Source organism: Aphis gossypii, chromosome 3, assembly GCF_020184175.1.
Source record: "Aphis gossypii isolate Hap1 chromosome 3, ASM2018417v2, whole genome shotgun sequence".
NCBI classification, from domain to species: domain Eukaryota; kingdom Metazoa; phylum Arthropoda; class Insecta; order Hemiptera; family Aphididae; genus Aphis; species Aphis gossypii.
Window position 1 is genome coordinate 3,739,744 of NC_065532.1, and position 15,755 is coordinate 3,755,498.

Genomic DNA, 15,755 nt, shown 5'->3' on the forward strand with positions numbered 1-15,755 from the left:
CCCGATAAAACTCTCCCCATCCCCGCTAAAATTGTATGTAATTGTAATTTAAAATGCATATGCATACTTAACTTACAACATTATTAGTTTATTTAAAAGTTAATGTTTATAAGTTATTTCCTATAGTATTAAATATTGACATTCAATTTTTACAACAAAAAGTAATTATTAAAATTTAATAAAACTAATAAAATGTGTGACATTTAATGTTATTTAGAATGCTGTCTTTATATTATAAAATATTAGTTGTTAACTATATGCTACTATTAATTTTAAAAAATAACTATTTAGTATTTTTAATTTTTTAATGTTATAAAAAAAAATATCATAGTTCTACGAACAGTCACCCAGGCAGGATGATAAATTTTAAATGGAGTGTTGATGGGGCAATAACAAACAACTATACCTTTATTTTATTTTTATTTGTTTTTAATAAACTGTATATAGGTACTTACACATAAATTTGTAATTAAAAAATGTACCTATATATGTAAATTTAAATGAAATGAAAAATTTTACCTGTACTCTGGCTTCACTGAGATCCAATCGTAAAGCGAGTTCTTCTCTAGTAAATACATCAGGATATTGAGTTTTTTCGAAAGCTCTTTCTAATTGATGTAATTGATATGTTGTAAATGTTGTTCTGCTACGACGAACTTTTCGCGGTTTATCGTCATCGTGTTCATCAGATCGATGTAGTGATGGATCGGTCCCACTAGCAGCATATAATGCGTCCAATTTCGATTGGCAATGAACACTCGAATTTTCTAAATAGATTTATCAAATAATTATAATTTATTATGAGAATGTATAAAAACAAAAATTATTTAAATTATTACTAAAAATGTTTAGTTTCTCCTTTTGAGAAAATCATAAGATCATTAATATGTCTTATACTCTTATGGTAAGACTATAATTCTATAAAACATATTATTAACGTTATGTCTTAATTACATTTTGTGGCATATTTACTTATACTAAAAAATAATTTTAAGTAATTAATTATGATAGGAAAAGTATGAAATATATATTATAAATATTAAGATATTTATAATATATTTTAAGATATTAAGATTAATATTTAAATATTTAAATATTTAATTTTTTTTTTTTTTAATATTAATATTAATTTATATATTTTTTGTATGATTTGAACAGGAAATATTGAAATGTGTATTTGGGAACACGTCACTTCATTAGTTTTCACCTCGTGAAATAATACGTCGTTAGAGAAACCAAAAAACGTTACATTTTTTTTGTTATACGAATTTTTTTTAACCCCCAGATGTAAGATTTATTAATTTCAAAAAAATAAAAATGTGAATTGGAGACATGAATGAAGCACTGTAAACCCATTCTCTCGTCAAAATATCGATGGCATCATACATATGAATATACTATAATTATTGTAGTAGTAACAACCGGTATATCTAAAATTATAGGTAATTATTATCAATATTAATATTTAATTAAATCTACCCTAGATTATTATTTTATCAATCACCTACTATAAAACCCACAATTTAATTGTTATGGGAATGTCGTAAATTTCATTATATTTGGTCGTTTTACCATTTATCATCTTAATGGAAAAATGTGGTTTGTAAGAAATATTTTAATTAATCTACTTAAAATCTTATTATTCATAAAGTTAAGTTTTGTTGAAGGAGAGAAACTATTTAATTTAGTGCTGGTTACTCAAGCTGAGTATTATTCTAAAAATGATACTAGAAACAAAAAATAAATTTATTATAAATTGAATATGTTTCTCTATTTATTTAGAAGTTAGTATCTTAAATGCATAAACCTTTACGACTTACAATAAAATGATCAATTACCTCATAATATAAATAAAAAATCTCATAGTCATATAATGGTCATCGGCAGGTTTGATTAACGTTAATTATTGTATGCTTTTACAAAACTCATAAAATGATTATTTGTTTTAAAAAAGGGTGTTCAAAATTTTTAGTTAGGTATATGTATGAGATAAAACAATATAATATGTATTTTTATGGCGGTGTTTAGTGACGGAAATAAAGGGTGTTAAAACAACTGGAGAGAGAAACGTTATCATCATCAAGTACCTAGTACTTAACTCATGTACAGGGTGGAAAAAAGGATGGTCTCTCCTATATAAGGCCACATCATATTCATACTGAATTCGTCATTTAATGAGAGTATGTTTTACTTAAAAAAGACGTTTTTTAATTTTAACTGTTAATAATAAGTATTAGGTAAAAATTATCATTACTACAAAATCGGTTGCAACATTTTTTATAAATTAATCATTAACATTTTAACCGTTTTAGCACTATTATATGGTTTACTGTGGTGTTTAATGGTACCAAATTTATAAAAACCGTATAACACATAATTTTATGTTAAAATGTTATGATCAATGACTGTATTATAATATCTTAACTAAATTTTTAAGTCAATATAATTAAATATTTTATCTAATTTTATAAACATTTTAATCTTTTTGACGCGTATTTAAATTATTATATTATTTTCTTTAAATGTATTATATTGTTTATAAAGATTAAAAATGGTTATTAATTGGTGGCATGTATAATAATTCAAATGTTTTATACGCATTATGCAGTATGTAAGTATATGTTAGTGAAACAACTAACAAATTATCATCTATATTCATTAAAATATATAACCTATAATATAGACTCTCTTGTATAATTCAAATAATTAGGCATAATATATAATTTCAATTTTTAAAACAATAAATTATTTAATTAAGTGATGAGAATTCTAAAAACACCAAATTAAAATTAGTCACTTTGACATGATAACATGTTGATGCAAAAATCTACACGTGATATCAAACCTTACAAATGTCTATCTTTTTTATTTTAAATTTATTAAAAATTGAAGATTTAATATTTTAATTAATATACTCGTAATAATTTCATACAATTTAGAGTTAAAATAAAAAAACATAGTATAGATATCATATAGGAAATTAGAATCGTATTATTTTTTTTTACCCTGTATATGGTTTTATAACTGAGGATGATAATAATAACAATATGTCACTAAGTAATATTGTCAGCCTATTATTATATTATCATACGACCCTCGGCACACGCTCTTTAACGTTATTCAGATGTAGTTTTACTGCTGCTAGCACAAATATTATATAATATTATAAAGGCTATACACATACTGTTGTGTTGTTTTTACTTCTTATAAACATTATTAGTCTACAGTTTATTTTTTAAAAAAGATTTTCAATTTTTTTTTTTATGTACCAAAATAGACCCACAGTAAAACACAGTGAACACCGTTTGATTTACTATACGTTTCTAGAAAAATATAGAAACTTCCATAGATTTATCAATAAATATGCATGTATAATTGTTATGACCACAATAAAAGTAAATATTTATTGTTGTTTTTAGATGCTGAACAGAGCGATGAATAATATTATATTGGTACTTATTTTTTTTTTTAATTTTAATGTATATTTTATAGGCATAGAACTAGGTCAACTACAATTTATTAATTTTCTCAAAAAACGAGATAATACTCTAACTTCCTCTATCAATAAGGCGATACATAAATTAAATTCCACAAAATCATTTAATAATTAAGTAAATCTAATTTTCCGTATCCAAAGTATTAATTATATTATATTAATGTTCGCACTATTAAATGTATATTATAATTGAACCATAATATGATCCGTTGAATTTTAAATAAATATTAGCTTGATCGTCATATGCAAAAATTAAGCTTTTGGAAAATTATTTTGAAATTATTTTCTTATTTTATTAGAATATTTATTATGAAATACACATCATATTGTAGTGCATAATGTAAAGCGTTTTCCCGGAAACGATGAAAGAAATTTGTTTTAATTTTTATGTTAATTATTACTCGGTTACGTTATTATTATGATTTCACTCCATACGCACCCCCATTAAAGCGCCATGTGCGTACTGCAGGTATACATAGGTACCTATTATACCTAATTACGAGTAAATGGCTGTAAGACCCGTTCGGAACGGTGGCGGCGGCGTGTACACGCACGTTGTATAGGTTCATAATATTAATCATGTATTAAAACGGTCATATTATAAGCCGCTTACGAGGTTTTTGTTATTGCGCGTTGATTGTATAATGCACCCCTCGCCCCCACCTATAGTGTGTGTAATATATGTAATAGTAATCGGCTTACGAAACGATCAGTTTCCAGATCGCTCGTGTACCTCTATGTATGTATGTATTTATATAATATCTACTCTGCTCGTACACGTTTCATATACGTATGTACAACATAATATATGATGTACAATATTATATTATTATATTATTTACACGCCAAATCTACGAACTCGGCTGCCGTACGAAATTTCAATGTGCGTGCAACAGATACGAAATGTACGTCCGTTTTACACCCATTGTTGTAGTCGGCGTGCACAACACACATTCATGTACGCACGCGCGCAAGCTCGGGTGTGTGTTCACTTGACTTCCGTTAAAATCCATTGAGTTTCCCGCCGTCCCTTTCGGATTTTCTACCAGTCGCCATCACCGCCGCCACCGTTCGGCTGGCCCTCCACCGCTCTATCGTCGAGTTTTTCGCGCATAAACAGAAATATAATATAATACAGAATATGCATGCGGAATATATGTATAAATTATTGTTGTTCAAATTAAATATCATCTAATACCGAGTAATACTTGACAATTGCTGCAGGTACCTACTACTTATTTATTTTGTTACGATTTCACGGAAAATAATATATTATGCACACAGGCGATGTTTTTATACATCAAGAGTATAGATACTTTTTTTTAATAGTATATTATTATTTATTTCCAATAATTTGATGTGGTACCGGTATCCATTACCTAGTACATGGGTTAAAAATAAAAGCTAAACATAAACGCATATTATTATATCAGATTAGTATCACTGATATTGTACATGGTTGTTTAATATTTTATTAAAATTAATAATGATATAATAATGTAATATTACATTTTATTTATCCCAGCTTTTAATAAGTAGAACAAACCGAATAATCAGTCGGAACACCGGGACATGCCTTTAGAATCGGGACAAATGAATAAATGGAAAGCCTAAGTATCAGATATAAGACAATGATAACTCATTTCAACTTAACTTTTAACTTAATTCGTTAATACCCGCCTTAGTTTATTTTATAGATACTTATCATGATAGATAATGTTAATAATAATTTTCATGGTTTTTTCCAGGTATATGCATCGTAAAATTCCATACTACTTTTCAATCAAACACTAAAAGTGCAAAAATAAAAGTTTTCTCAACATTGTCAAGTTATATCTACCGTGATTGTCAATTTATCGATATCGTTGAATCAACAATTTATAATGACTTATTATCGTTATGGAGAAAAAATTATTAAAATGCTCTAAGCATTTAAGCTGCTAAGAATTAATTACTCTGGTAAGGTAGTACCTCTAATAACCTAACCTCTGCAAATTCTATACCCAATATCATTAAGTATTTGCTATTTGGATATAAAGTGATAAATTCAGGAGTTCGTTAGGATCATATTTTTAGTTATTTATCATAAAAATTTGGATTTGAATTATGCATTTAACATAAAATATACTTGTACTGTACTAATATATACTATATATAATTTGTATAATTGTTTTAATATAACAAACATTATATTACTAATAATACCTAGTAAATCTAAAAACGTTTAAAGTAAAAAAGAAAATTTACATCCAAATTTAATGCATTTTATTTTAGAACAATAACTTTCTCATTTATATCTATAGTACAATAAATACCTTTATTAATTAATTAAATGTATAATATTATCAATTATCATACTTTTGTATTTTAAGCTTAACCTTTTAAAACCGATCATCAAGACATTAAGTATTTTACTGTTCTGATCCATTTAAAATTAAATTGAAGCGCTCTTCGAAAAATTATTGATTTTCATTATAAACAATAGTATTAGAACTGAATAATAATTATAATATAATGACTCTCGTCTCAAATGGATATAAAAATTGTTAAAATAGATTGATATTTAATCATTAATATTTTTTTAAGTAGGTATATAAGTATATTATAATATTATATCTATTGATAACCAAAAACAGTATATAACATACATGATAGTGAGTCGGTAGAGGTATATTATTTCATTGTATATTACAATATGATTTCAAATCTTAAAAATATTTACAAACATTCCTATTATAACAATTTTTAAGGGTTTACTATTTGGTTTTTGAGCAAAACGATAAACGTAATAGGTTATATTTTTTATTTTTGTGTTTGTCATCAGTCATCACCTTTAGAAGTGTCAAAATGTTTCAATTTTCAACTTTGCGGGTGGTTTAGGAAAAAAAAATTGTATGTAGTTTGTACTTTGGAGAAATAAAAATTAAAAATTCTCAGATTTTTTTTTTAATTGGAAATAATAAACAAAAAATCAAAAAAAAAAATGGGAATTTCACGCTTTTTCAGATTTCCACTAAATTTTATTTAACAAAAATAACCGCAGAAAGTTTCACAAAGTATTTAAATTTAAATTTTCTGTATATGGTATAATATTCAAAATATAGATATAATATAAGATGAATAGAATATCGTTCATTTTCTAACTAAAATACATTAAAGTGTATAGTCCTAATAATTTTTAATAAACATTTAAATTTAGAATTTTAAAAAAAATTGTAAAAATCTTATAGTTGTCGTTATCTTAAAGTTATTCTAACTTTAGAAATACTTAATGTTTGTTTACGTTTAAGATTACTTGGAATAAATATAAGGTTTATTTTTATATGCTTTCCAACTTACTTATAAAAAATATTCAACCGGGAAGCCAAATTACATTTTTATGAATATTATACAATATTAGATATTTATTATTCACCTACGTATATTATAACAACAGTTTGTTTCCAAATTTTTTTTGTTTTTTTATTGTAATTTAAAAACTAATAACATTTTAATAGTATAGGTACTTGATATTTTCTCAAAATGTTTATAGTATCATATTTATTATATGATAATATTTTCAAAATGTTTAACTCCTTTTGAGTTGTTTAAAGGCTTTATGTTATTCGCTGGACAAAATTATTGAAAAATTAACATAAAATTCCAAATGAGTCCTTATATCTGTATGGAAATATGAAAAAATAAATATTGCATACTATTTTGTAGTTAAAAATTTTATTTTTAGATCTAAGTTTTGAAAATTTAATCTAAGATTCCTCATATTGAAACTATATAATTTTAAAAATATATAATGGCAATTACTTTTTATAAATGTTTTAAATTCAAATTTGATAAAATTACTTATTTAAACAATTAATAACGATGTTAATTATTTTGTGATAATTTAAAAACATTATTCGCGGGAAATTTAAAACTTTTACGTATATAATATTATTGATTGAATTTCATGAACGTTATGAATATTGAATTGTACTATATGCAATGACATTTTTTTAAGATACTATCTATTTATATTATGAATCTATTTTTACTGTTTTACGGCTTTTACAGAAAGATATAATTGAATTTCAAGTTTTATACATTTTTATAATATAGTATAATATGTATATTATTATAATAATTAAATACTATATTATTCAAAATATATCAACCTGCCATAATATTAAAATTAAAATTAAATAGACTCTAATATCTATACCAAAATAAAACATATTAGGAAATATACATAGGTAGTGATATTATAAGCTGATAGGCCGTTTTCTATCAAAATATTTTTTCATATAAAATGATATATTATCATTGAATTCAAATTTAATACACCCATTACAACAATAATACCCAATCGACACTTTATGTACAGCAAGGTGGTACCCATTTATATACCTTTTTATTTTAATAACTTGTGTTCATATTGAGTATAATGGTTATTTAATATTAGGTATTATGTTTGGTTTTGATTTCTGCATTTTCCTTATTGCATTTTTGAATTTTTTTTTATTAATAATTTAAATTATATATTAATTTATTTAATTATTTACTAGATTGCATCATTTCCTTTAAATAACTATTAGTTAAACTAGTTAAAGTTAAATCGAGCTTAATAATTTAAAAGTGTTACTTATTTAATAACTTAAGTTTAAATGTTAAATTGATTTAAAATATGTTTCTATTTATAAAAATGTAGCATGTATATTATCATTATTTTTTTTATGTGGACGATTACAGAACAAATTCCGTAATTATTTTCGTAAAAAGTTATTCATATTGTGTAATACGCTATGTGAAATTTCTACTCATTTCATAAAACGACTCTGAACTTTAAATTGATATTCTACTACACTATTTTTATCGATGTTATTTATACTTTATTTCAAACTAATGGTAATTTATTTTAATAATAAAAAAGAAAGGGTTTATGCATTATTTACATTTTTAGCTGAGCTATAATCAGGGCCCCAGCCACACATTATTCTAAGAGGGGCAAGCTCTAATTTTGCGCCTCTCTTTCCATCACTCAGCCCCAATAATTTATATATTTTGCCGCCCGGGGCAAAAAAACCCCCTAGCCCCCTCCCCCTAGCTGCGGCCCTGACTATAATAGCAGGTATTATATAAAATATAATAAGTACTACCTAATTAAATATACATTATTTGATAAAATTAAAAAATATATATATATTTAACACACCTATAACGCGTTTTTATCCATTTCGTGAAAAGGATGTGATGTAATTAGTAATACTATAGATAAACAGTACGAATGAATTTATAGTAAGATCTACGTCTATCACGTTGGTTTCAACTATATAATTTACTTGCACTAAGTATTAAATTTAACTAATAAATATACAGTTTATTATAAATTAATTATTAATTCATACTATGATAACAAAAATATAAATTGTCGATAAAGAACAATATTATTATTGTCTTACCGTTTTTGGACGGATGCGTAGTTCCGAGAATTTGATCGATGCTGTATACGTTCCTGGCCGATTTGGTAGAATCCATATCGTGTAATATTAAATTATATAACCGTTTTTATTATTGTATGTATAAGTATTTTATCACTTTTGATGATTTCGGCAACAATCACTGCGTCTACGTGATCGTAACTTTAAATGTGTAGCATAGAATTCTCACCGTGATCGTTGGTGTGGGTCTTCTCTCACAATCGCGACTACTGAATGACACATGGTGTGTCGGCGCTGCCAGACTGAAGGGACCGGTGGCAGGCGCGCGCGTCCTCAACCACCCCCCGCGTGGCCAACCGTTTGGGGTGGTTTTGGATGAAGGGCGGATGCGCGCAGCCACAGTCGCCAATCCCATTGGGCACTTCGCCCTACCCACGTGCCCTGCGCCCCGTATAATGACCGTGCTAATAGTTTTGAAAAACGCTATAATAATATGATAACAATACATTTATAATAGAATAATAAATAATTAAATAATCGTATTTAAATATATATGCTTTCAGTTTACCACAAAATTGTCAATGATCAATAAACGACGATTTAGAACAAAATTTAAAACACCCGGTAAAAATACATATACCGAATACTATAATATTTATTTATTATTATAATGATCCATACTCCATAAAATGGATTACCTATCTCGGATATAAATTAGAATATTTTGCAATTTTTATTTTATAGTCATTTAATAAATGTTCATATTTTTAAAGATAATTATTCCATTATTTTTAATTTTTTTTTTCGTGTATTTGAATAGGTATTCAATTCTATTATACTGTTGTTGACTTTTTTTCTTATAATATATTGTTATAATATGTTAATTTTTCATACAGCAACGTCGATATGGTAGGAGTGAACTTTAATCAAGTACTTAAATATTATATTTTATGACATAATAATAAATCTGACACGACATAAACATTTTTAAATTAATTAATTTATATAATACCATTTGATAACCATCCAATAGCAAGTTGGTATAAGTACTTCAAAAGCTTGGATTGCCTCTTCTGACGACTCATGGACAAAATTATGTTAACTTGTCATTTTTGCGTATGAACTTTTATCCAGTATGTTTATCAATTATTTTTAATTTAATTAATATGTATTTTTGAATTGGACCACGCTTGTATTGTATACAAATAACTAAACCAATAAATGTAAAAAACATTCTGATAATTATACTTATATATTTTAATTTATAAACACTAAAACATTTAACAATGTTATTATTTATTGTAAAATGTTATGAATATATATATTTTTGAGGAACGATATAATAATTTTAATAATATATTATCATATATAATAATAATTGTTTATGTAATCTATTATATTATACTTATTTTATTTATAAAAATAATTATTACAAGTATAAATAGTTATAATACCTATAACATGTAAATTGTAATAATATATTTAATGATCAGGAGGATATAATATAGTATACGATTTCTGCCCATGGAAATGAATTAACTATAACTTTTTAGTTATTATGATTACAGAATATGATTTTTCGTTAAGTAATCACAATTTGGCTGTGGCAAATACCAAAGAAGGATTCGTCAATATTATTTGGGTGATTTTATGAGCGGTGAAACTCATAATAAATGTGTATTGTGTAAGTACCTATTTTAAAAAAATCCAAACATCATAATTTCAATAAATTCATTATTAAGTGTAAAATTATAGAAGAGTATTTATATGCTAAACTAATGTATTAATATAATGTATTAAAAAATACCTAATAATAATAAAGATATTAACTACTTATAAAGTAAGCTATTTAGATTTTAGACCGGTTAGACGTATCTACTAGCACAAGCTACTATCATTGAGTTTTGAGTATAAATTGTAATAATATTGTATGCATAATATTTATTTATATTGATAATGTAATTATATATATTTATATATTAATTATTGAAGTTTTAAAATACACAACAAGATATTTTATAGATACGTGGTTTTTATTGAGATTTAACTTCTTAAAATTCGTTAAAATTCCACTTATTTTTACACGTGTTAATTATTTCTCTACTAAAATATATTATATTATTTTAGACATCGGAAGCTATTAAAAAAAGAACTTCGGTTGGACAATAGTACAAAACCACAGGGGTATATATTGTAAGATAGAGTATTGCTTATATGATTTTGAATAGAACAATTGATATTATGTTGTAGTTATTCATAATTTTGTAGAAAACATAAGAAGAAACATAGTTTTTATTTAAAAATGTTCATTATTTCACTTTTTAATATTTCATCCCTGAATGCCAATGTTTAATAAGTATGAGCCTAATCACGATATTGAAAGTTTAAAAATAATATTTCGAGAAACCGTGCAAATGTAAAACGTTGTTGATTTTAGATAAACTTATTAAAACTTACCTATTAAACCTTTCAATGCTATCATATTATTATATTTTGGGAGTTCCAACTAACGATCTATGTTTGTCTAGCTGTAGTTAATTTTATTTATTTTATTAGAAAACCTGAAAACGGTGTTAAAATAAGTTATAGGGATCTACTCATTTATCATTGATGCTATAATAATTAATAATACATTGTATGAATTTTACTGGGTTGTAATAAAAATATGACTTCAATTTGATTATAGGTTTTGCTTTTAAAATTAGATATATAACTATATAAGTCATTTGTCATGTATTAAAAGCTCATTTAATTTGAATTTTTTCCAAATCACGGTTAATAAAGTATTTTAGTTCATATTCAGATTAACGTATTACAATATATCCCATTATCCCCCTATATTATACTATTATAATAGCTCTAATAAGGGGACTGAATAGCTTGTGAAAACAATACTAACAAGGGGCAAGGGCTACTATTCGACTATTCGGGTTGAAATCGTAAATTTAATTGAAACCTATTACACTCGAAGGGATTTTTCCCCTTAATGAGTTAAAAAGAATATTTTGTTGTATTACTTAAATTTATTTTATATTCTCATGCATTTTAATAACTACTCATAATATAGTGTACTTGTGATTTATTTTAAACGGTCATTTAACAATTAATTACATAATGATTAAATGTGAAAAAACTTCAAACTAAATTTAATTTAAAGAAACTTATGCACTCAAAGAATGTACTAATATTATTAAAACTAAACATCTAATACATTAATAACAAAGTAAATATATATTTTCTGTTATATTATCTTAAACATTTTAAAAGTCCATTTAATTAATTTATTATTATTATTATAAATATAATAGCAACAACATAATATGCTATTAAAAATAATTAAAGACATTTTTTAATTAGGTATTCTCTAATAAGTTTTTGAAATAAGTTAATAAAGTTCAACTATTTCCAAGTATCTACTTATTATAATAACTCATATAATAATAAGTAATAACAAAATAATACGCAATAAGTAAACAAAACAATTATTAATAATTTTAATCTAAATTCTTTGGAGAGAAAAAAACAATTTTATTTTTATAAAATACACATTATAATTCTATATCAGTAACAGTCATAATATTATTATCTTATTTTTCAATTTGTATTAGTTTATTTGATAATTCAATTTTAAATAGGATACATACTCATATTTGTGTTCAAGTATTTTTTTTGTTTATTTTTTTAATTTAACTCTAATACCTTAATTAATCGTATATATTTTTAAATTTTATTTGAAAAATTATAGTTTTATGTAAGTATACTCTATGCAACTATAATGGCTTATTGTTTAAACTATGATAAGATATGTTTTATGATTATTGGCAATAAAAGTAATAATTAATGTAGACAATACGGTTCATACTGTAAAGAAATAAGAATGCATTTACAAAATATGTGGAACTTAACAATATATTTATATATATATACCTACGATAAAAGGACAAATGCGTTTGGTGGCTTAAGGTGTTTAAGAGACATATACGGCTAAATATAATTATATTATTTCTAATTAGCCTCTTGTACTGTAGAGTTGCTATATAAAATGTATAAGATCCGAAAGAATGGCCAAAAACCACCCAGGATGGAGGTAAAATGAAGTATTATTATTTCAAAACAACGAAGGGGGTTGATCACTAAGGAAGAACACTTGACAAAAATTAAAAGTAGAACAATAGCTTCAAACATATATTGTTTTATAACTTTTAACTTTTCTGAGTTTTTTGTGTTTTGTATTTTTTTACATTTGAGATCTTTTTAATTAAAATATACGCATTTCGATCAGTTAAGTTCATATTGTTACTGAAAGTAATTTTAGCACTCAAAACTATATATTCACTAATTAAATCTTACATTATAAAACCTGCATATTATTGTAATTCAAATCACTATAATATATAATAGATACTACTTATATCCACAAAGAAATAAACTCCTCCGCACTACCAGATTATCGTGGAATTTTAAAATTAATTTATTAATAATTACATAGGACGTAAAAAATTAATAAAAATAAAAATAACATGTGTCATTGATATTATAGTTATACATTTGAATAAAGGTACATGATACGACTTGTGAAAATGTATGATAACTAAACAATGAACAACAAAACTTAAATTAAGCCATCAAATATTGAATCTTCTACTTGATATCATGAAAGTATCATCTTATTTCTCGATTTGACTGGATAGAACAAACTAATTTAACATTTAATATAGCTTATATTTATTTAAATATTTTACCGTAACAATATATTAATATTTAATATCTACATATTATATTCGTAATTCGTTAAATATGTATTTATTTAAATACTTAATAGTAAATAATTGTAATGATGTTTCGTAAAACAAAATAATTTAAATAAATATAATCATTATTTTTAATTTATAATAATATTAATGTGCTATATATTAATATAGTTATAGTATTAGATTTTAATATTATATTAGCAATGTAGGGCATAGGCGATTGGAAGTGAAAATCTTATACCAAATATTTATTATTTTTTTTTTGCATTATTGTTTAGATCATTATTTACTTGTTCACTGGATGAAAACAGCATTTCGTTTTTAATGATGTTTTGAAATTTAGATGTAGGTACCAATATAAATGAAACCATTTACTAAGTCATTCGATCGTGACATCCAAAATGTGTAAATGTACTTATATTATAAATATATCTTTTTATAGGTATACCAAATACCAATATTATATACATTAAAAATTCGAATAGAGAATAGAGAGTTCTTTAAACGAGAAAGGAATAAAGCGAATAAATGAGTAATGAGTGTGATGTGAGTTTACAGTGCAAAATAGGTAAAAAACATTATGTTATTGTCATTATTAAATTACTATCATAAATCAAAATATTATAATATTACCTGTGTTATAATTTATAACGGTAAATTATTAATGATTATTAAATTCGAGTGTGGGTGAATCAATATTGACTACAAAATTCCATACGAATAAAATATACACATTGACGATCCGAATGCGGTATTTAAATATACTATTCAGCGTTAATGTCTCATACACTCATCTCGTTTAGCCCATATCAGTAAACTTTCTACAAGATGACACGACATTATACTAACATAATGTAATTGCATATTCGAATGCTACTACAGACGAATAATTTAATATGCCTATCGTATTTTATAAGCATTCCGCTCACGGACTTATCGCGCGTACAATATTAATAATAACAGTTAACGTCACACGTGTTCGGCGAATGTCACTACGTTAGTGTATTATAATCTCATATAGTTGCACGTGTATTATTATTATTTATGCATAATAATGTACGTAACACAGACGGAACGATGAACAGCAGTAATAATATACGATACCTGCAAATGTATATAGGTATATATAATTCGTCAGGAACAAGGAGCGTAGTCGAGTTATACAGTAATTACAAAACGGTCTCTCGACAACAGTGTTATAATATTATACTTATTATAGTTTGACTCGCATATTTGGACTTACTATACGTAAATAATACGTAAGTACGTAACCATGTATTGTAGGTTATACCTATGTATATGACGTATTGTTATGATGTATAAGTATAAAGCGACGCGTCGCATAGTTTTGCAGGACACAATGCCCTCGCGCATCGGTTATCATAAGTATCTACCTATATATAATATTATAATATTGTACGCGAGTTCCGTCCGTTTGTGTCTTGTCTGCAGAGTTTCGCCTTCTGCGCTCATTCGTCGCGATTCTTGGGATATACATATAAAGTTTCTTCGCCGAGTTCAAAAGTGTTAATATATAATCGTCGCCGTCGCGTATAATATTATATATTATAATAATGCCGACATAATAATATACAATACGCGTGTGTGTAAATATAATATGACTTCGTATACATGCAATTGACTATATATATTATATTATATTATGTGTGTGTAGGTATTTAAAATATAATATATGCGATCCGCGGCGGCGGCTTCGTGTCGGCGGTTGTCGTCATCGTCGGCGCGGCTGCGGGGGTGGGACGCGGGCGGCCCGCAGACAGTGTATATAATAATATATAGGACGACATCAGCTCGAGTCGCCGCCAGAGGTGTGGGTGGGTGTAATATTAATATTATATTAAACATAAGCGCGGGCCGGGCCGCCGAATAAAATACACAGAAAGCGCACCCCCCCGACTACGACAACGATTCGCGGGCGCGGTGCAGGTGTAGGTATTGCTGCACCGGCGAAGAACGGAACGCGCTCGACGAGAGGAAAATATGTCATATACGCAAGTCGCCGCGGCGGCGAGCACCGATGCGATACTATATAGTATATTATATACTTGCCAGTACGGATATTATAATTTATAT

At 25.7% G+C, this 15,755-nt stretch overlaps 1 protein-coding gene across 1 annotated transcript in view; it reads right to left on the bottom strand.

Annotated features, from left to right (window-relative positions):
- The window catches only part of LOC114131036 (retinal homeobox protein Rx3), a 16,626-nt gene extending 6,503 nt beyond the window's left edge, over positions 1–10,123 (bottom strand). Inside the window, exons 1-3 of the mRNA XM_050203937.1 lie at positions 9,923–10,123; positions 8,932–9,393; positions 520–767 (exon numbers count right to left, since the gene is read on the bottom strand). Coding sequence (XP_050059894.1) covers positions 520–767; positions 8,932–9,007 — 324 coding nt within the window. The 5' untranslated portion in view covers positions 9,008–9,393; positions 9,923–10,123. The remainder of the gene's footprint in view (positions 1–519; positions 768–8,931; positions 9,394–9,922) is intronic.
- Between the last annotated feature and the right edge of the window lie 5,632 nt (positions 10,124–15,755).